At 35.2% G+C, this 23,054-nt stretch overlaps 1 protein-coding gene across 2 annotated transcripts in view; it reads left to right on the plus strand.

Annotated features, from left to right (window-relative positions):
- The window catches only part of KIF15 (kinesin family member 15), a 34,517-nt gene that overhangs the window by 10,402 nt on the left and 1,061 nt on the right, over window positions 1–23,054 (plus strand). Inside the window, exons 12-33 of one of the 2 annotated variants that reach the window (XM_053957848.1) lie at window positions 1,266–1,357; window positions 2,317–2,526; window positions 3,595–3,772; window positions 4,187–4,328; window positions 6,630–6,762; window positions 7,111–7,299; window positions 8,181–8,288; window positions 9,068–9,173; window positions 9,687–9,852; window positions 10,749–10,899; window positions 11,898–11,983; window positions 12,366–12,441; window positions 12,717–12,803; window positions 13,749–13,853; window positions 14,679–14,801; window positions 16,303–16,449; window positions 17,398–17,502; window positions 17,667–17,831; window positions 18,301–18,407; window positions 20,308–20,380; window positions 20,880–20,917; window positions 22,551–22,716. In XM_053957848.1, the coding sequence (XP_053813823.1) occupies window positions 1,266–1,357; window positions 2,317–2,526; window positions 3,595–3,772; window positions 4,187–4,328; window positions 6,630–6,762; window positions 7,111–7,299; window positions 8,181–8,288; window positions 9,068–9,173; window positions 9,687–9,852; window positions 10,749–10,899; window positions 11,898–11,983; window positions 12,366–12,441; window positions 12,717–12,803; window positions 13,749–13,853; window positions 14,679–14,801; window positions 16,303–16,449; window positions 17,398–17,502; window positions 17,667–17,831; window positions 18,301–18,407; window positions 20,308–20,380; window positions 20,880–20,917; window positions 22,551–22,716 (2,753 nt within the window). The remainder of the gene's footprint in view (window positions 1–1,265; window positions 1,358–2,316; window positions 2,527–3,594; window positions 3,773–4,186; window positions 4,329–6,629; window positions 6,763–7,110; window positions 7,300–8,180; window positions 8,289–9,067; window positions 9,174–9,686; window positions 9,853–10,748; window positions 10,900–11,897; window positions 11,984–12,365; window positions 12,442–12,716; window positions 12,804–13,748; window positions 13,854–14,678; window positions 14,802–16,302; window positions 16,450–17,397; window positions 17,503–17,666; window positions 17,832–18,300; window positions 18,408–20,307; window positions 20,381–20,879; window positions 20,918–22,550; window positions 22,717–23,054) is intronic. The other variant, XM_053957856.1, reaches the window with a different exon arrangement.

The following is a 23,054-nucleotide window of genomic DNA, read 5'->3' on the forward strand; positions in this document are numbered from 1 at the left end:
TCTTCCACTTCTTAAGATATATGCTGCCTAATTCTTTAAGTAACCAAAAATTTACATGTGATTCCTTGCACATTTAAGTCAGAGGGAAGGCACAATGTTGCATTCTTCTTAAGCTCGGGGCTGGATTTTCTTCCCACTTTTCCCTTTTTTGCCCCTTCCAGAAGAACCTAAGAGGGATGCTTAATTTCAACAGACATTTGATTTCAGTATAAGGTGAAAATAGAGTTTTTAGGTGATCTTCCATAAGCTTCTCACTAGGCCATTTTGTCTGCAATACAAATCTCAGCAGAGCTTCCCAGTGTGTATGTTTCTCACTGAAATGTGCTGCTTGATAATGTTTGACTGCAAGGTCATAAACTTTGTGTTGTAACTCTTACTGTTTTTGTGAGTCAACTCTTTTTTGACCTTGCCAAGAAATAGAAGATAAAGCAGAAGTTATGACAGAAGTTAGAAAGCCTTGTCTAATAGAAAGCATCTGGGCTTGAGTTTTCCTAAGGAACAAGTACTTCTATGTTAGCATACATGTTCAACCAGTAAAAACAAGTCGGAGATGAGGTAGGACACTGAATCATGTTTCATAAATATATGAATATTGACATTTAAAATGATGGCATTTTAAAATATATTAAATCACGATAATGTAGCTATCATGCACCTAAATACTGTAGTGGTTAATATTCCATAAATAAGTAGACTTGTCTGTAGTAGAATATTCAGACACGCTATTTTGAATTAATTTCTAAGTGGATTATTAAACTCTCTTAATCCCTTGTGTGGACACTTTCCTTCCAGATTAAGCCACTAATTGTCCACATAATTCAAGCTTATTTTCCTAAACTTCCTTCTCATAAACCACTCAGTCCACTTTTAATATGTACAAACTGTACTAATAATGCTAATAATGGCTTAGTGTTATCAAATTAATTTTAGAGGGATTTTGCATTTTATAGATATGCTTAGCTGAACAGACTGATTCTTTTACTTTAATAAAAGTCCATTGCAAGGCTGTTTAATGCTTGAACAACTTTGTTAATTATAGAATTATGTAAATTAGCTCTGTTCTTTATCAGCATTTGCAGGTGACTCGGAATGACTGTCTAAACTGTGTGCTCTGGGTATGGCACATGATCTTTGTGGAAGAATTACACTGTTTAAAGAATTTATTTGCATTTACTTTACACAATTGTCATGTTATAAATGTAGAAAAACCTGGCTAAGTGGTATTTTAATAAATATGGCATTTGCTTCTTTGACTTCCCCTACAGATGCTGTTGAAAAAGGGAAGAACAACATAAATTATATGAACAACTTTCTTGAAGCAATGTTGTTCTGGGAGAAATCAGAAGGTGAAAAAAAGGTAAGAAAACACTGATATTTCTAAGTGCATTCAGTGTACTTTCTGGTGAGAGACCAGTGAGCATATTGAAGCTCACTCTCTTAATGATTTTCCTTGACTTTGAATAAAAATACTCTGTCCAAAGATAACAAGGCTTGGTAACAAGGGAATTTAGTCAAATAACGTTTAGGTAACATCTACAGTGCTTAAGGACAATGGTTTAGTAGTGGACTTGGCAGTGGTAGATTAATGGCTTGATCTGATGATCGTAAAAGTATTTTCCAACTGAAATAATTCTATGTTTCTATTCTGTCTTTCAAATTCTGACAAACCATAGGATAGCTTTGATAGTATATTTAATTTTAAGGTATGGGGGATTTATTTGGGTTTTCTAATTAAAAAAAATGAACAGAACAGGCTTCTGTTTTCCTGAATTTTAAGTGTTTTAATCAACAGTGTGTTTTTTGAAGCAAACATCCTAGTCATTCTCATTTTATTGTTCTTTGGTCATGGTGTAGTACTGAAACAGCCAAAATGGATTTTTCTTTTTCTAATTCCATCTGAAGTGCAACTTGCTGATTTCTCAGTGAATGGAACTTCGCTTTTACAAGGAATTCTTACTTTTCTAAGATGGAAAGAGTTCTCAGTAATTTTACTGGTTTGCATTCTTTGAGTTAAGAAAATTAACTAAAATAGCCACTCTAGTGATGTGCATCTGAGGTGCTTAACACTTACTCTACTAGATCATATTGAAGTTTCTAAGTACAATTTTTGCAACACGTTCTGTAATTTTGGTTCTTGCTATGAGCTGTTGGTCTCTACAAATCTGCAAAAAATGATAGTCTATGTATTCACCAAATTACTGTTAACTGAGATTTTGCATGATTTGTCTGTCTGTACATACATATGTATGTAAGATGTGCACCTTAAAAATTCACTAATCTGTATATTACATCACTAATCTGTATGTACTTTCTAAGAATTTATTAGAAAAAGTGGCGCAGCTAGAAGAACTGTGTGCCAAGAAGGAAAAATTTGTTCAGTCCAGTAAAATGATAGTTAAGTTCCGGGAAGACCATATTGTTCGTTTGGAGAGGTTACATAAAGAAGCTGGTGGAATGTTATTGCCAAAAGAGCAAGATGATCTCCTCAGTGACTTGAGGAAGGAAGTGCAGATACTCAAAGAACAGGTAAAGTCTTTGGTTTTTCTTTTCTGGAACAATTTTTTTTTGTGAAGTAGCTGAGGTGTTATAGTCCTGTGATGGGTGAATACAGGCTTTTTAGGAAACTCAGGCAGAAAAGCAGAGGATGGGGTGGTGGGTTGCCTTATAGAAGCATCTCAAACACATGGGGCTTCCCTATGGAAGAAACAATGACTGCATTTAGAGCTTGAGTTTGCATAAGAGGAGAGTTCAGTAAGAGTGATGTTGTGGTGGGAGCTTGCCAATCCCACCTGATTTGGGTTAGGCAGAGGATGAAGTTTCTTTTCAGCAACTCAAGGAAGTCTCCAAATCACAAATCCTCATTCATATGGCAGACTTCAAGCCTCTGTGATACCAGTTGAAATGGAAAGACAGCAGGATGCCAATAATGCAGCAGGTTTTGAAGGATAATACACATGCCATACGGACATATGAAGGGTGATGTGGTCCTGGAGCTGTTTGAAGAACAGCTTTGGTTTATTCACGTGTCTGATAGGTGTGGTATCATTTGTGAGGACGTTCTGAAGAACAAAGAAACCCAAGAGAGAAGGCAAATTCTTGAAAAACAATTTCCTCCAAGCACAAGTAGGGAAAAGGAGTAAATGTCTTGGCAGAGTAGCATAAATCTGTAGCTCATAATTGAGCTTCAAAGGATAGGGAAGAGGAGAAGAAATGAAGTTTAGGACAGTCCTTTATTGACTATAGAAACATTACTATGTCTTGCAAGGAAGTTGCCATTACTATGGCATTAAGAAAGCCAAAGTTCAAAGTTAAAATGGAAAAGGGTATTGAGAGCAGCAAGAAAAGCATCTTACTGCTTTATTACCAGTAAAAGAGTAAACACATAAGATGAAAACTCACTGTCTTGAGAGTAGATTCCAAGGCAGTGAGAAAATTAACCAAAGAAAAACTGAGTAGTTTTAACCACTGTGGGGAACGCCTCTTTTCCTTTTCTACTACAGTTTAATCCTTATTAAAGATAGTAGAGTAACAGCTAGATAGCTATAGCATTGTGTGGAAAATAAAAACTGTTGAACAAAATATTGATTACCACAGATGGAACAACACCCACGAATTGTAAAGTACGCCATGGAGAACCATAATCTCAGAGAAGAGAATAAAAAACTTCGTTCTTTGCAATCGGTTAAAAAGGCCCATGAAATTGATGCTCAGACCATTGCAGAGCTAGAAGAAGCTTTTTTGGAAGCTTCAGCCACAGAGAAAAGTACTGGAGGTAAAAATATGCTAATGTTTTACAGATAAATGTGCTTACTGTGTTTCTGCTATGTGCAGCACAGTGTTGAAAATGTCTGTCTTGATGTATTTTTGGCTTCCTCAAAGTGGTACCTGAAGACTGATAAAACAATTTTACTTAATTGTATTTATGTTGATCTCCCGGCAATAGGAAATTTTGATTTGCATCTTGTGAAACTCATCTATAATCTCATTTTGTGCTCCTTAGTTATCATGAAGACAGCAGTAATATTAACTATTACTGGTTTTCATGTGGACAATGTTGCCAGTACCTATTTTTGTCAATCTCAATTGCTGCTGTGCTGTTCAAAAGCTGACAAAGGCTTTCATTCTAGTAAAACTTTAGGTATTTGAACTACTGTGTGATTTCAGAGGGTCTGTGTTTGTTCTTTAGCTCAGCGCTTACATTCCACCACCGTGTCAGTGGAAGGCAACTCGCTAACATCTGTCGAAAGGCTGGAAGCTCATCTGCTGCAGACCCAAGCTGAGCTGGCAACTTCGAAGCAAGAATACGAAGAATTTAAAGAGCTAACCAAGTGAGACAAAAACAGTATTGAGATATCTGTAATTCAGTGGTTTTAAGTCATTATTCATATCGATTTTTGAAAGACTCAGATCCTGATTATACCGACTAGGCTTGTTCTTTGCATGTAAGAAAGGGCCAGCTTAAGAGTAACGGCATGCACACACAGTGGTATGTTCCTGTTGAACTCGCTAATTCCCAGACTAGGGAACAGCCATCATGAAATCTGAAGGTACATCTGCACTGCTGCAGGTTTCCTTGTCTTTTCCAAAGCCACTCTTCATAGTAAGATGCAGAAAAATGCTTCACACCATGCAGGAGATGGACATACCCTTTAATTCTGGTAGTCACCTGCTTTACAGCACTGGGAGAGTTTGGCTTCGTTTCCATGCAGAGCAGATGATTTCAGTAATTGAAATATTAGGTGGAGGCACTGACAGGAAGTAGGAGTTGATGGGATAGGGGAGAATGAGAGGGGTATTTGGGGGTTTGGTTTTGTGCAACAGTAATTTTTCATATAATCACTTAAAGTCTGCAAGTTTGAGTCAACATAAATGTAGAATCCAAGCACCTGAGAAAACTCTGGCTGACCTGTTGGTTAATTTTTTATCTCAAAGTTTTTTAAGAAGGCAATAAAACTGTTATCTTGAGACTTGTTATGGGAACAAAGATTTAATTCAAATCAGAGCCAAGACATGGTGTCAGTAGTACATTTATATCCCTAAACATGAGGTAAGGCTCTACTTTGCCCTTATTAATATAGTAAAGAATTTACTGTCATTGTTCTCCTGGAGGGCAGCACAAGATAATGGGAATGGCCTCACTAATAATATCTTCAGTGTTCATATGCATGTGCATAATACATTACTTCACTTGATTAACCTAATTTCTGAAAAATTCAGGTCTTGTAACTACAGATAGAAGAAAAATAGCATTTCCAGCAAATGTAATGCAAACCTGGAAGGCAAAAGTGACCTGATTTTTTAAAAAAATTATTTTAATTGTACCTAACAAAGTTACTTTCTGTTGATCTCAGTGAAATTAAAGTGTAATTCTAAAAGCATCAGGCACAATTTTGCCTCCCCACTTCAATTTTTTTAAAGTATCTTTTAATATCCTTTTTGCTCTTTTAGGCAATTGTACAAATCTGTATTTTTATTGTTAGATTTCTGTGTAGCAAATCCCATTAACTTTATAAATAATAGTATTATGACCCACAGGTTATCAATTCAGCAGTCCATTAATTGTTCCATATCATTAATTGCTGTAGTTTATTTATATTTTTATATATTGATTATTTTATTTTTCTGCCCATTAAATGGATTTCTATTTTATGTATTTCATGTTTTGTGAATGTCTTGCTTTTTTGTTAGTATGTATGCACTTTATTATCAATTACCAACATTTTCTTGGTGGAGTGCAGTCAAACGGAAATATGTCTTTCAGCCTCATGAGTCACTAAATTTCACTAAATTTAAACTTGTTTCCAGTTTCAGAGTAACATACAGGTAAATATATGCTGTAACTGAATAAAAGTAGTGTAAAGTAGCAATTTCACAAAAACAACATATGCTAATTTTTCTGCTGTCCAATTGCAGTCAGAACTTCTGCTCTGTTCCCTAAGTTTTGCTGCAGATGCCAAGAGCATGAGGGGAAATGATTGCATTAAACTGCCAAGAGATTAAATAGTATGGTTCCATTTGTGTATAGACTTTGACCCTACCATTATGACAGTAAGGGCAACTATCACAGTAACATCATGTAGCTCTGCAAAATACCTAGTGAAAATTACTCCTAAATTTCTGCTCAACTGTTGGATTTCAGCTAAAGTACTCTGAGAGGGCAAAATAAGCTTAACAGAGCAGCACTTCCAAAAAAAAAAAAAAAATAAGTCTTTAAAGGATTTTCTTTAATCCTGGCAAGCTCCAGTTTAGACTTCTCATATAACTGGATAACATTTTAAGGCTTAAAACCATATTGGTATGGGTGATATCACTTTCTCATAAAAGGAACTGCAGAGCTCTCCGCTTATTTCTTACTATGTAATGGATTTTTTTTCTGATATGTTTTAGTTATCCATCTGCTTGCTTCATTATGCAGGCACAAATAAGCTGCTTAGCTTTTGAATTTTTTATATGTTATTTTTTACTTTTTTATACAGCAGTAGTGGCTTTCTTCTCAAAATAATGCATTTCGGTGTTTGGGTAAAAGTTCAGCTGCAGTTTGCTCATTGGCAATACTGCAGTGTATCCTTACTGATAGGAAGGCATACTCATGGAGTAGTTTTGACAGTAGCAAAATATTTCCTAAACAGGAAAAAACATATGGAACTGGAATCAGAGCTTCAATCCCTTCAGAAAGCAAACCAGCATCTTGAAAACATTCTGGAGGCAACCAAAGCACACAAGCGCCTAGAAGCGTCTCAGCTACGTAGAAAAAGCCTTAAGGTATGAGAATAAGTTTATTTAAGGCCACACATACTTACTCCGGAGTTATGCAAGAGTACAGACTGTACTAAGGGATCATTTGTGTGATCCCTTAGCCTAACTAGTTTTCTGGAATGTTCTCCATATGTGATTAACCAAATAGGCTACTTTTTGTTCTGGAGTATTAACTGAATGACTGCTAGTGTCATCAGATGACAAATCTGACAAAGTAACAGTAGTTCAGAACTAGCCACTTTAAGCATTTTATTTAATTATTCTGCTTATAGAATTAATAAAATACAATACCAGACAAAGTTTTAATTTCATTTTACAGTTAAAATAAAGACTGCTTTGTAATCTTTGTAACAGAGTATAACCACTCCAGCTAGAGTTTACCAGCTAAGGTCTCGCCTTGTGCCGCGAATAAGCCCAGATTATAATTCTGAAGATTATCAGCATTCTGAAGAGATGCTGGATGACATTCTAAAAGAGCCAGTTCCTCCAGAGATGAATGAACAAGCATGTGAAGCCATTGCTGAGGAGCTCAAAGTGGCACAGGTGAATGTTCTGAATAAAATGTGAAGTGTATGTGCAACTTTATAATAAAGCAGGCTTTGCCATGAAGTACTTCCCCCACACCAAGTGCATTTTAATTTGCATGGGAAACTGAAGCCCCTCATTAATACTTAACATTAAACATTTCTCTATAGATTGTACTTGAAAGAGGATTTACAACAAAAATACTGGAAGTGATTTGAGGGTTGAATATCATAAGTAGTTTATTGCAGAATGTTCATACTTTTTTCTATTTAAACCTGATAACTTGTCTCTGAGGAGTCCTCTTTATAAGCTGACAGCTACATTTGGAACAATACACAAGCTTAATATATAATATTGCATTATTTGAAGAAACCTGCCAAATAATGCTTGTCCACCATTATACATTGTCTTGTATCTTTTCTAGTGGGCAGGGGAGGTCTTTTGTCACATAGAGGAGCACTACAAATTTTTCTGAACTAATCTCTAGAAGCTGGAGCTAATTTCAGTGCATGTAAAACTGTGGCACAACAACCAAAACCCCTTATGCTTACCATAGTGCAGAGATCCTGTAAGGAGTTTAACTAGTGTATGTTTTGAATAATTTTTTTTTTAAGCCTTATTTTTCCAAGGTAAACATGTGTCTGAAAGCTATGTGTTATTGGATTCAGTCCTTGTATTCACTGATGGATTTTCTTGTGTTTTGGCAGTTAAGTTAGAAACAGGAGAAATCAGCTACTTGAGATACCAGTTGATTTTTGAGTGTTCTGTTTTCTGTTGGTTCAGGTCATAAAAATAGGAACTTGTTGACTTTCTATATTTAATAAGCACAGACTGCCATATGGCATGTGAAAAAAAGTGCAAGATGGGTGCTCTAATTTTGAGTGTTTGTTGTATCACAGGAGCAACTGAGCACAATGCAGACAAAGCTGGATGAAGAGGAAAGCAAGAATATGAAACTCCAGCAGCATATTAATAAACTGGAGCATCACTCTGTACAAATACAGGAGGTGAGAGAACAATGTAATATAGGGCTCATGTAACTATCATACAGCCATACTGCTGTGTTGTCTGGTGAGGTCTTGCAATGTTACTTGCATTTTGACAGATTTACATAACATCATAACTCAGGGCTGTGCAGGAAGGCGAGGATTTAAAATCATGGAATAGTTTGGTTTGGTTTAAAGGTCATCTAATCCAAACCCCCTGGAATTGGAGTGAGCAGAGAAGGTTCATATAACACTGCAGTTTTGAGTTTGGTTTTGTTGCTTGCAATCTTGTGAATCCAAGCCTGCTTGAGCTTAAATACAAGCAAATAAACATTGTTGTGGTTGGGTTTGGCCAACTTCATGATTTCTGGAAAACAGCTATAGTAACAAGGAAATTTTAAACTTTGGAGTGCTGAAAATACTGGTCTCAGTTAGAACTACCTATCAAATATTTGCAAGTCTTGCTTAATTGCTGAGGTTGGTTAATCATAGAAAAATAAATAAGGCCTGTATTCTTTCCAGATCAGTCTCACTTCTGATATCTGTGATATCAGCTCCTAAGCTGTGAGTTGCTTTTAAATGAACTTTTTAGATAAGGTAATGTCTTCAGTTATATAAATTATTTTTTCCTTGGACTTTGAGGGATTTTGAGGGAGTCACCAAATACTGAATTTAAAGAAAAATTTATTTATAATCAGTTGATGAAATGCTTTAATGCATCATTATATTATTGCTACAGTGTGTGACCTACCCACTCCTACACTTCCTTCTATTTAAAAAATGTTACTTTTCTTTTCAAGCTTCTTTCATCTGAAAGGAATGACTGGAGTAAAGAGCGCCATGAGGTGCTTGAACAGATAAAATCACTTGAAAAGCAGCTTCAAGAAAGTCAAAACAAGGCTCATTGTAAGTCTTTTTAATGCTAAAATTTCATTAAAAGTTTTGAGGTGTCTTAAGTGTTTTAAAATCAACAATAGCACATGCTGAGTAACTGTTTGGGGTGTTAGACATACTGGTTTGTTTTTTTGTTTTTTTTTTTAATAAAGAAAGCAATCTTTAATGCTTGCATATAATCTTTGCCTAGTCTTGAACAGTATACAATATTCAAAATGGTTCTGTCTTTGAATGTGAAGGAGGTACAAGATACAGTATTTAAAATGAAAATATTAAATAAAAACAAAGGATTAAACCTCTCTTGTCTATGGAAATGACAGTCTGGAATGCTTTTGATTCACCTTTAAAGTCAGTGTTTTGTTGACCTTTTCCATTCATGAAGCCTTTTTGTGTGTGACTTTTGAGATTAATTCCACTGAAAGCATGCAGAGCTTTCTGATCACAGCAGGTTCTGTAGCATTCTGTGTCCTATATCTATCACAGTTTTTCAAATAGCATGTAAATTATTTTTGGGTTTTTTGACAGTATTAACAAGTGAAGTCCATGACTTGCGCATTGTCCTGCAGTCTGCAGACAAGGAGCTGTCTGATGTAAAATTGGAATATAGTGCCTTTAGGGAAAAGCAAGAGAAAGAAATAAGTCAGCTTTCTGGTAGACATATGGACGTACAGTTCCAGCTGGACAGTGTCAGGTATGTTGGCAGTTTGGTACAATGCCTTGTCATCTCTTCTGGATGCGTCCAGTGATTTAGTCATCCTCTCCTGTGTGTGAACTTACACTTCACATGTTTTCTTGAAAGTTGTTGTTTTGTGTTTGTCCTTTGGGGTTTTTTTGTTTGTTTGTTTGTTGGGGGGAGGATGTTTAGTTGTTTGGGTTGTTTGATTGGGGTTTTTTCCGCTCTGTTCTTTCATGCCTATTTCAGACAACATGGTGGAATTATCAGAAAGAAAACAAAATGTGCCTGCCTTAATTTTGCTTTCCTATAGCATTTTCTCATTAAATAGGATATTATCTATAAACTTGCTGCTCTCCAAAAGTTATGTGGACAGTTTGTCAGTCTGCTCGCATGAAGCAAGTGACATAATGATGCTGCTCTGAAAATTACAAGCAGAAAGAAATCACAAAAAATAACTGAAGTTTGAGTATCAAAGCCAGAAAAGCTCATTGCCTTGTCTGCAATAATTGCCATTATCATCAGGAGACGATAATCAATATGTTTTTTAATTACTAATGTGATTTAGTTATGTTGGGTTTTGTTGCTGTTTTGTTTAGTTTGTTTCGTTGCGCTTTGGTTTTATTTTTTGGGTTTGATTTTTGTTCCTGGAAAACTTCACTACATTTTGCATTATAGCAGGTTATGTCTTAGCTGAAGTAATTTTTTGAGTGAGGCGTTGTAAGACCAGGAACCTGAAACTTAAATTAAATGCTGTGGTTGTATGGTTGCATTCTGTGTCAGCAGAAATACTGTTTGGAGAGTATTCTTTCCCTCTGTATATTATTTGAATATTTTAAAATACAGTTGATTGGAGTATTTTTATAAGGACACCAACCCTTACTAGATTATTTGGTCTGGGTTTTTTTATCAAGGCTAGAACATGAAAAGATTCTTGAAGAAAAGGCAAGCCTGCAGGATGACTATGACAATTTGCAGGAGGTAGCCAAGTTTGAGACGGACCAGCTGAAGCAACAACTTGAGGACGGGAAGCAAGAAGCAGAAGCAATGAAAACTGAGCTTTGTGTAAGACAGTCAAGGATTTTAAAGGATTTGATTATACAGAGCCCAGATTAATTAATTTCTATTATTGTATCACTGATAACATTCCACAGTAGTAATAGGTTTCTTGGTGATTCCATTTGGAAGATGTACCCAAATTCTTTTTCCAAACTTAGTTCAAGATTTTTGCAACCACAGGCTATCAGAAATATCCAGTAGCATCATGAATAGTAGGTTTTTAGGCTGAAGAAATTGCTCTGAAAATGTTGAGGGAGATGGGTTAATTGCTAAAGGAATAAGACGCTTCTTTGGAAAAGAATCTTGACATTGAAATGCTGAGATGACCTTTTATCTCAGGGCTAGCCAAGACTAGCCTAATTATTCTATCTTTACAAAGCAGTTTCTTAAAATTTTTCATAGTGAATGTGATCTTCTTAAAATGATCTATGGCTTGTGGTGGATCACTGTCCTGCAATTTAGTTGATGCTGCCCTTGAAAGCTTGTCAGACTGCAGTGACTGCAAAACAGCAGCAAGGTTGCTCAAGGGATTTTGCAAATAATTTTGCCTGTGTTTCTGCAGGGTATGTGGTGCCTGCTCGGCAAGTTTGATATAAATTCTCCTTGTTAGTGTTTAGGAGAATGATGACAGATTTAATATTATTGGTTTAAATTCCATATATTTCAGTATTTTGAACAAATACAGAATTTTAAAATGCCCCCAAATTAATCTACAATTGAAAATTCTAATTTTTCCCTTCACGGCCTTGGATATTGAGGAACATCATAGCTATATGAAATTATTAATGGCAGGTGAAAAGATTCAATTACTTAATTAAAGAAGAGTTCACTTTTAAATGTCATCAGGACAAACTAAAGATCTTCTAGTTTCCAATCAAGGTTTTTTGGGGTGGTTGGGTTTTTTTCAGTCATCTTAAGGATTTGTTTAAATTTTTTGTTATAGATTGCTCTAGAGACCTTATATTGTAACTTCTTATAGCAAACATATATTTTTGATATTCTAGAACCTTTTGCAGCTTCTGAAAACAGAAAAAGAACATAATGAAAAACTAACATTACAATTACAAGAAGACAAAGAAAACAATTCAAAGTAAGTTTTAATTAGCAGTGGGGTTTATTTTCATCTGACCTCATTGGTGCTATATATTGTATTCAGATGGGGATCCCATTTGTAAAGGTGTTTTTATCCAGATGGGTATTTTATTGCATCCAAATCAGAACAGCAATTCATTTTAATTTAAAGTAATGTCATTATATAGTTTTTCATGTCAAAGATAAAATTCTGCCAGCGATCGCAGTGTAAGGCTGGTAACTAAAGTATTAGTCTTTTGTATAGCACTGAGAATGTGATAACTGAAGAACTCTTAAAAAAATTAAGTTCAAATAAAATAAACTCATATCACTTTGTTCTTGTTAAAGTTCTCTTATATTTCTAGTGAGCAATATAGTCAAAACATGTTTTTATTCACCAGGGAGCTCTTGAAAGTACTTGAAAAAGGACAGGTGGAGAAACCATTTTCAGAAATGGTGACGCAGTGTGAGCAGCAGGTACAACAGCAGATTTGAATATGTGAATTTTGTGTACATGGCTTTTCTCGGGCATTAATAACAATTTTATTGGTGTACTGACTGTTAGGTTGATTACCAGCAAAATAAATGTAGTGTGTTCAGGCTACATATTGTTAAGCTACTGGTTATTTTTTAGGTTATTTTTTAGGTAAGGTTAACAACTTACTTCCTTTTTTTTTTTTTCATGACTTGGTGCTTTATAAAACACACCAAAGGTAGTGAAGACATTCCCTCACAAATATTATTTCCTCTAGGAAGCAAAACTGAGGACATTGGAACAGGAGCTGGCTGCTGCTGAAGAGACTATTGCTTCTTTGAAGAAGACAAATGATACAGATAAGGTTTGGGCTTATTTCTGTTACTGATACACAGTCTTGTGGGTAACTATGTTCTGTAGTAGAGATGAAAGACCAGAGCCTTCCTGTGCTGCTTAGTAATTTTGTGCTTTTAGGCAATCCTGGCTATATAGTCAGGTAAAATAAATCCTACTTTTTCCTAGCATAGAATTTGTAGGGAGGTAGGAAACTGGTATGCATACAGAGAAAAGACAAGTTAACTGAAGGTTAAACAAAAATAAATTAAGGTAAAATTGTCAACTGGAAAAAACATTCAATGTCTAAACAATGCATAATTCCCCAGATGATTAATAGAGCCTTCCAGTCAGGGCTCTGTTGTAATGGGCAGAAGGAAAAGGTAAGAAAGGTGTTGTAAGAATATGACTGTGCATCACATTATCTTTATCAATAAAATCAAAGCACTTCTTTATGTAAAGACTTGCAGTAAATAGCCTGAGTTCCCCTAGTTGCAAGCATATATGCTGTCTATAAAACAGGCGTAAGAAATCACACAGTGTGTTTACTACTTGGCATGATGCAAGTTTTTTCCATCATAAACCCAAAAATCTGACATGCATAAGGTCAGAATCACCTGGTATTGTCAGTGCCGTGGTGTTTCTTCAATGTGCCTTTTTCCATTACAAACACACCCTTAAATTATAGTAGTTCTGTTCTCCTATTAGTAACCCATTACAGCCTAAGACTAAATCAGCAAGCCAGTCTTCTCTTCTAATGAACACTGCAGGTTATTCAGTTCTTTAAGTGCTTAGAACAAAAGTCAGTGATTTAGCAACAAGTTTTCTGTTTATTCTTTATATGTGCAGTTTGAGGATTCATTTTCACCTGATTGATTAAAGTTTGGGATTGACAAATTATATACCAAAAAAGTCCAGTAATACATTATATGGATTTTATATGTATTTTATCAGGATTTATTTTTTTATGTTGCAGGAAGTTGTAACTGACTTGATGAGACAGATCCAGGAGCTGAGGTCTTCAATTAATCATAAAACTGAGTCCATAGATGGGCTGACAAGAGAGCTCGAGGATATAAATGTATGTTCTGTCATGTTGAAGGACATGGTATCGTTCTTTAGAAATGGGATGCAATGACATGTCTAATCACCGGTCTCAAACAGTATAACTTGCTGCAGTGTTTTAGAAGGAAACTTCTTTGTTTTGACATGTTGAAATCTTCTGAACATTTTATGCCTAAGGCTATCTCAAAAAGTGAACCCTCTCCACGTGGTGGGTAAAAAGCTGTGTCTCTAAAGGGACCTGTTCACATCCTGTAAACTCCACTCAGCTGACAGTCACATTCAGATTTTCTCAGAAACTGGCAATTTAAGACCTCAGCAATTGAAGCTGAATTGTAAATTCATTTTTGATGGAGTGAATTTTTATGTTGCTGGTATTATGATGTTCTACATCTGAAAACAAATATAAAGAACTAAAACTGTATATTTGAATAACTATGAATAAATATGATGCCTGTGCTTTATTAAAATTGGTCTGATTTGAAAACTGATAGAGCAACCAACAAAATGCTTTACATAATATGTATGAACTACGAATGCAAAAGGTTCTATAGAAAAACGTTGATGAGACAGATTTCTAAATATGGCTATCTCTTTAATAATGCTTTTAGTGGGTAATATGTATTGTGGTGGCTAATTCATGTTAATCTTTTTATATCATTCTGACAACTAATCTCAACAAACAGTTTGTATAATTTAGCAAGTAAAATATATCATTCTGGTTTTAGTCATTGACACTAATTTCTAAATGTAGTTGTCATCATAAGATTTGTGATGTACATTTATTTGTCTTCTGTTTGCCAACTTTACCTGATAACATGTTTTACTAAAATGCTTTTTGTAGTACAAGTATAATATTGTTCTGGCTGCAAAAGAAGAAAGCAAGGGAATCATGGAAGATCAGGAAAAGAAGATTGAAGAACTGAAGAAAACCTTGGAAGGAAGAGAAATAGCTGATAACATTGAGGTAAAAACATTAATGTTGGTATATTATGATTATTTGTTCAACCAGACCAATTGGATGTGGTTTTGCTTAAAATGCTCATGTAAAACTTAACCTCATTTTAGTTCAAACTACGGCTAGTTAAGCTCTTCGTAAAATAATTCTTCATTAAATACCTGACAAATTCTGTTAAATTACCATGTTACTTGGCATAAATATTTTATAAGCTACTTCATAAAAGCCTATGCTAAGAGTCTGGTTTAATTTTGTTAAGGCCACTAAGGAATCATCAGCTGAATTTAATGGCAGATTTAGATGATGCAGCTGAGAAATTAAAATAGGTAGAAGAATATATTATGTTCCAGAGTGTCTCTACCCCCATTGCACTATATTCAGTAATATCTTTTCTCTACTCATAATTTTAACTAAAGGCTCCACCTGCTGGAAACAGATCTAGGGTACACATTTGATTCAAATGTGGTTTTGCTTTTTAATATTGTATCTTTCTTTAACTCTGTATTTTCTATTACTGCTTGTCACCATTATTTTGTTGAACATGTCAAACAGTCAAAAATACTAGCACCTCCTGACATGTAATTTCTACAAGATCATCTGTGATTATATTTGCTAGTCCAATCAGATAGCAACAATAAAGTCTTCCAGGGAGGTGTGTGTTTCTCAAAGGACATTAAACATTATAGAAATCTGTTTTAAAATAAACAGACTGTTCCTTAATAATCATATCTAAAAGTGACATTCTGAAACCCAAAGCTGAGTTGTCTAGCAAATGGATCACTTTGGGGCTTTTGGCTTTTTTTTAACTTAGTGCCAGTTCCTGTTTCAATGTTATCCTTGAGTGTATCTGGCTCCAGATAAAATTATAGTGTTTTTCCTTTACTTTATACTTCAGTCACTAATTTCTTCATGCTTCCATAACTGGACAAGAAGAACTAATCTGAGGTGGTATTTAAAATACTAGATGAATTTTCTCCTTATGTGTTAACACATCTGGTTTAGGTATGATGCCCCATCAGATAGGGTGGGAGTATAGACCCTGGAATAAATCCAGAGGTATCTGTGGAATATCAGTGCACTAAAAAAAAGCTGTAAGCACTTCAGTGTGATTAAAATCTATACATTCTTTTCTGGTTTCTCTTAAAGTACATATTATATTTTAAAATAGTGATTAAGTCCAATTTTAAAATAGTGATTAAGTCCAACGATCTTCCACTAGAATCTTAATTGTCACTATACTGGGGAAAAGTTCTCATTTTTGTTCTGTAAGCAAGACCAGGGATATGAAAATATGCTAAAATAAATTTATAGATGAATGCTTGCTACAATTCATTATGAAAAAGTAGAAGGAAAAGGAAAAGGGAGTAGAAGGAAAAAAAAATTAGAAGGAAAAGGGAGATGCTTGTAGCTGTTAGCAATCTTGGCACCAATGACAAAACATCTTGAAACAGCTGACTTAGAGCATTAACTTTAATGTTTCTTTTTTTACACATCCAACAACTTAAAACAGAGGGACCTTCTGTGTGAAGAATTGCGTCATACTGCTGATCAGCTGATAAGTCTGACAGAGGCCTCTAAGAAACACCATGCATTGCTCCAGTGTGCACAGGAAGACATAGCAAAGAAAGAAGCTGTAATCCAGGAACTCAGGGAACAGGTAAAACAAAGAAATATTCACAGTTAGCTGTGGTCAATTGTAGCTTCTGAAAAAGGTTTCACTTGTCATTTTAGAGCATCTGGTACATAGTACTCTTGGTGAAGAGAAATGTTCCTTCTTGTAAAAGGAAAGTAGTAGCTCAAAAACTTCCGAACAAAGATTAGGTATCTTCTAATGTTTTGGAACCGTTGTCTAGATATCACAAAAATGTGTACTCTGATAGAGTAAAATTATCAGTACCTGTAAGAGCAGGGCAACCTCAGGTTATCAGCAGTGTAACCTAGGGGATTATTTTTTCCTCTGTTAACACTTATCCACAAACAGGTATCATTATGCAATAGAGATAACTGTTGAGCTCTGTAAATTATGCAGGGGTTTGGAGCTGCTGCAGACTAAATAGCTCTGTTAGACCTTTGTTCAAAATTTAGCTCTATTTGTCACAACTATCATAGTGATAGGTAATACATTCGTGTTTGCAAAGACTCTAATTAGTTATTTTTTGGAAGAGGAGTTCTTTTGTCAAGTTACCATAGTCTCTTGGGGAAGCTGATCAAAATCTATATCACTAAAATCTTTGTATCAAATCATGTTTTGACCAGTAATGTTTGCCAACCAAGTTCCTAATAGCTTTTCTTCTGTGTTAGCATGCCCTTTGAAAGGTATATTGTGTTAGCAAGGCAAGAAAATCAAATACCAACAAGAACAGAATTCAGATGAACTACAAAGTAGTTTGATGTATAGATGCTTTCAAAAATGCTTGTTACATGCAACTATTGAAAGTTTAACAGTGATTGACTAAATACAGAAGAGTTATGAAAGTGAAGTCTTTTTAATCTAAAATAACTTGTGGTGTACTTAAGTTTCCTCAAAATATAGATCTGAGTGCTATTTTGTTTCCTATTTTATCTGTATTATGAGCTACTTTAATTTTCCTTGTATTTCTAATAGTTAGACAAAATGACAGGGGAACTAGAGAACAGGAAGAATGAATATGAACTGAAAATGAAGCAAATAGATTGCTTTGTGGACTCATCTTCAGTAACATTTCCTCAGGTATGGCATTTGAGAGAAACATTTTCACATAGTTTGTAATTATTATTTGTCTGCCAGAAATGTATTAATTTATGTCTCCAATGAAGTATTAAGACATGTAATCAATACATAGGGAAAACAGTCCTTTACTAATTGTTTGTGGTTTGGTTTTTTTCACTCGCCAGTGTCCTAAAACTCCTCCTAATTTTGATGTGAATTTGGCTAAGCTTTTAGAAACTCATGAGCAAGAAATAGCTGTTCGAAGGGCCTCTGCAATAAATCTGGAGCACCTTGTGAATGAACTGAATAAAGAACGAAGAGCAAAAAACGATGAAATTCTAAGGCTGAAGGTACTATGAGTTAATCTCTGCTGGCAATTTGTAAGGTCAAAATGAGACAGACTGCAGAGTTCAGGTTTTTTAATGAGCTCTGCTTAATAGTATGTCCATTAAAGCAGGAAGGCAGTTTTTGGTTTTTCCCTTTACCTAGGCTGGGAGCAAGTGGTGACAACTTGCTTGCGATGTCTAGAAATCTCATTTTCCCAAGGACTGTGCTGTTCTGTATTCATGAATGTCAAATGGTAACATCATTTTTGCTGCTGAAACATTTCTCAATATTTGCTGCTGAAAGTATTCTCAGTAAAGTTTCTAATGTAATTGTAGATGAAAGGGTGATGTAGATATTTGGCAGAGAACCATGCCTGTTTTCTGAGAAATATTTTTTGTCTTCTATTTTACTCAAAAGCATGTTCAACTAGAAATGAAAACAGGAATTGCAATCTGATCTTTAAATAAAATGTTTTGAATTTCACTTGCTTAGGAACAATTAAATGAGTTGGAGAACTTGCGTCTGGAAATGCAGATATTGGTGGAGAACAACAGGAGTTTACAGAGCCTTGTAGAAGCTCAGAGACCAAGAAAGAACAGGTAAAGTAAAATAAACCATGAAAAATCCCTCTTAACCTGAAATAATTAAGATAAAGTTTACAGGTTTTATTTGAAGTACAGACTTACATTGTTTACCTATTTAGAGATTGACTCAAACTTTTCTACGAAGATTATTTACTGGCTTGTAAACTTCATGCCCCTTAAATCAAGAGCTCTTAAATGCAATGAAGTTTTATAAAGGGAATGGAAACAATGTAAAATCATTATATAATACCCAAGAATAAATTACTGTTAATTCCTGGGTATTATATATTGCCATGTCACTTGTGTAGTCATGGATCCAGTAGATAAGGAATGTCCAAATAAATGCAACACAAGTTTCAATGTAGACATAAATGAAATTTTAAAGCCTCCAATATACAATTAGCCTTTGGTCTATTCAAACCACAACTCCTATCAAGTAAAAGGAGCAGGGAATTCTTAGCACATATCCAAATTACATCCTGGAGTCCCAAGTCAGGAATCCAACAAGTGAGGGACATAAAAGTAATGCTTTTTTTGTGGAAAAAATTGGTCTAGAAACTCTACATAAACTGAAAAACAAAGCCATAGAATCCAGTGTTCCATGGCATTGTTGTTTGAGTGTGATTTCCATTTCAATTCATAATACAATTTCAAATGTCTGTTGCAAACCAAGCAGAAAGCCTTAGAAACAGCATAATTGTTCAGTAACCTACCTGATCTGTTCACAAGGTTTTAAGTTACTGAAAACAGTGGTTTTATTGTAATATAAAATGCAATTATAAAGCTTTTAACCAATTAAGTTTTTCCCATATGATGCACTACAAGGACAAAGCTGGTTTGTGAATTATTTTAATTGTATGTGTTTTCTTATTTCCATCCAATGTCATGTTGATTAAAAACTACCAAAATAAAAATTAGTGAAGTCTTTTGAATACAAGAAGCTTTTACCTTCTTAACTAGACAAGACCACTGAGCAGTGATCTTGTAGGAAGTCTTTCTGCAGTCTCCATACACATAAACACTGTGAACTAATGAAATATGTACCTCAATCCCAAAGCTGCTCTTGTGGTTTAACCCCAGCCAGCAGCCAAGCCCCTCACAGCCACTCACTCTCCACCAATGAGATCAGGGAGAGAATCAGGAGAGCAAAACCCAGAAAACTTGTGGGTTGAGATAAAAGCAGTTTAATAAGGAAAGCAAAAGTCACGCACACACACAAGCAAAGCAAACCAAGGGATTAATTCACTGTTTCCCGTGGGCAGGCAGGTGTTCAGCCATCTCCAGGAGAGCAGGGCCCCATCACAAGTAATGGTGATTTGGGAAGACAAACACCATCACTCCAAACCTCCCCTCTTCCTCCTTTTTTCCCCCACTTCATTATACACTGAGCATGATGCCACATGGTCTGGGATGTCCCTTTGGCCAGTTTGGGTCTCCCTGTCCTGGCTGTGTCTCCTCCCAGCCTCCCACACAACCCCAGCTTCCCAGCCAGTGTGGCAGTATGGAAGGCAGAAAAAGCCTTGGCTGTGTGCAAGCCCTGCTTAGCAATAAGAAACAGATCTCTACATTATCAACCCTGTGTTCAGCACAAATCCAAAACACAGCCTCACAATGGCTGCTGTGAAGATGATTAATTCTACCCCAGCCAAAACCAGCACAGCTGTCTAACAAACAGTTTCATATTCATTACATTTGTAATTGTTTCCATTAAAACGTTCATTTCTCTATATTCTGAAAGAAAATGTATTTAGAAGTTTAAACCCTTCCGGAGTTTTTTTATGATGTTCAGTATTTTGAGTATGAACATGTGTGAAAGAAACTGCACACATTTACTGGTTTAATCTGGATAACACGCTTTTACAACCAGTTTCCTCTGTTAGTGAGAAACTTTTTTTCTCATTCTTGAATTTCCTAGTGATCAGAAACATCCTGATGTTCAGTACCTTAAAGAGAAAGAGGAAGAGATTGCTGAAGAGCGACTTGCCAAGGTATATTATCCCTCTCATGTCAGTTGCTGTTGACCTGCTGTGAAGTATTAATGCGGTAGTTTTTTGTTGTTGGTTTGGTTTGATTTTTTTGTTTTCATGGCAGCAAAACAAACACCAATTTCTAGTGAATTCTAACAGGCACAGCCTGAGACTTAGCTCTTAGGATTTCGGTCTTGGCCTAACACCAGTGGACTGGGTGTCAGATTGCACAATTAGCAAAAACAGATTCAGATTGCTAAATCTGACTTATCCCCAGAGTTGGAAAGTGAAGATTGTGTCACTTGCTAATGTCAGGGCTCTCTCAAAGGGAAGTTAATGTCACAGCAGAGGTTTCCATGGATGTCCCAGACAGAATAACCCCCTGTTAGAGCTCTGCTGTATGTGTGTGGGCAGAGAGACACTGCTGTGGGTCAGATATTTTTAAACATATATATATATGTGGGTATGTGTGTATGTTAAACATTAAGACTGCATCTATTTTTTTTTTGAACTTTTACAGAATAAAGCAGTGGAAGAAATGCTGAAAATCAAAGCAGAGTAAGTCTAACTATTGTTCCTTGAACTGGAAACTAGTATTAAACTAATTAATGACAGAAAAAAAAATCCATTTAAGCAATAAAAGTCCAAGATCAGAAATGACAAATGGCATCATTTGGAAGTGTTTACCCTTCTGCAAGATACCTTGAGCTCTTACTCTTTCTCATCAGTAGGTGGTAGTAGCACCTATTACTACATAGCATTGTATCAGGACAATACTTTAATAGCTAGAACCATAAAAACTTAAATTGGAAGGGATGTTTTTAATTGTTTAAAGTTATTTATATGCAGTGAATTGTAATCTCATTCCTTTTCAAATTAAATTGAAATACTGTTCATTTTTTATTAATATTGCAAATATTTTATAATTTTAAATGTAATGTAATTATTTTACTTTTATGCTATTTGTTTAAATTTCTGTGGTTCACCTTGAAAAACGAAAAAAAAATTATTTGAGGATTTCTAAATTGTGTTTGCACTATTGGGCAAGCAGTCCTCAAAATTCAAGTGTTTTGTACCTTGGGTGGGTAGTAGCGAAGAAAGAAAATACTGAATCAGTAATCAGTAGATAAAAATCACTTTGAAAATATCTGTCCTGCTGGTTTTTTCCTAATCTGTATTGCTTCAGGATTTATTATGGCTGAATCTCCTAACATAAGTGTTATTTTCTTTTGATGGAATGCTTTCTACGTAAGTTACTTCTTTTACAGAGGAAGATAGTTCTTATGCACATGGTCATTTCAAAAGTAATTTGCATTAAATTTTCCCTACTCTGGAAATTAGGGATTATTTTGCTATTTGATGCACTGATTTTGCTTTCCTGTCTGGTCTCCGAAACACACTTCATAGCAATGCTACAATATGTCATACAAGCAAATAATGGACAATGAGGGAAAGCATTCTTTTCTCATCAAGAAAATGTCTTGAAAATGCAGCAAATGAATACTATTCACAGAGCAGGTCTTAAACACCACACTTCAGTAAAACAAAACTAATGACAAAAATTTCATGTATGCAATATTTGAATTGATCTGCAAAATTACTCAAGTTAATAGAAACAGTAGACAGGCTGCTAAGTTTGATGGTACAGTTTATTATCCTGTGATCTCATTTGCTGAAAATGTTATAATTCTATCCAAAGTGGTACTTATTCTGTTACCAGGCCAACCAAGCAGGCTCAGACCATCTGAAATGCTCAGAGATGTTTCTGAGCAACGAGGCTGTCAAGGGGGAAAAGCCCCAGACAAACAAGCATTTTATAGAGGGAATCTGTAGACCAGCTGAGTTTAGCTGAAAAATTTACATTCCTTAGGTGAGTTAATTCAAAGTGTTCTTATAGGTGAAGCTTCTGTTTTCAATCATGAGTGGAGTTGTATATCCTGGATTGCAAACAGCACAGTTCCCAAAGAGAAGAGCAGGTCCAAAATACTGCCTAGTTGATAGTATCAAACACAAGAACTGTGAAGCAGAATGAATTTCTTCCTTTCTTTAGCACTAAATTCTAAGGGAAATACAATATCTCAAATTAATGCTTTTAAAGGAGTCTCCCTCCATGTCCAAGACAGACTTAGTAATTCAATTGTATGATCTTTATATTGGTTTTTAATGTTTTATGATTCTTTTATATTGGCAGATTAGAAGAGACCAAAAATATCCTCAGAATCAAAGAGAATGCCTATCATGAAATAACTCTGGAGATGGAACGAACAAGGACTTTGGAGCACAGAGCATTTAATGAGAAAGAAGAAATTAGATCAAAACTGGAGGAAGCATATGAAGAAAAAGACAGGATTGAAAAGGTTACATATATATAATTTTTTTGTCATCTTCACAGCAAAATCTTATTTAGCAGAGGTACAACTGTTTTGTTTTGCAGTTTAGTTTTATTTGTGATGTCTCTGCACTAGTGAGACAGAGGATACAGGATAAGGTCTGGATACAGAAATCACTTAGTAGTACAAATCAAATGGTGCTCTTTTTTTGCCCTTTAGAGGGATCTAACATAGTGTCTAAGGAGATATAAGACAAATATGTATTTCCTGAGTGAAGCAACTCTTGCATCATATGTTACAACAAACTTAAATGTTAGTATGTTAATAGCTCTAAGAAGCTATTGCTTCTGAAAAGAGAAGGAGAG

The sequence above is a fragment of the Vidua chalybeata genome, chromosome 1 (genome assembly GCF_026979565.1).
Source record: "Vidua chalybeata isolate OUT-0048 chromosome 1, bVidCha1 merged haplotype, whole genome shotgun sequence".
NCBI lineage: Eukaryota > Metazoa > Chordata > Aves > Passeriformes > Viduidae > Vidua > Vidua chalybeata.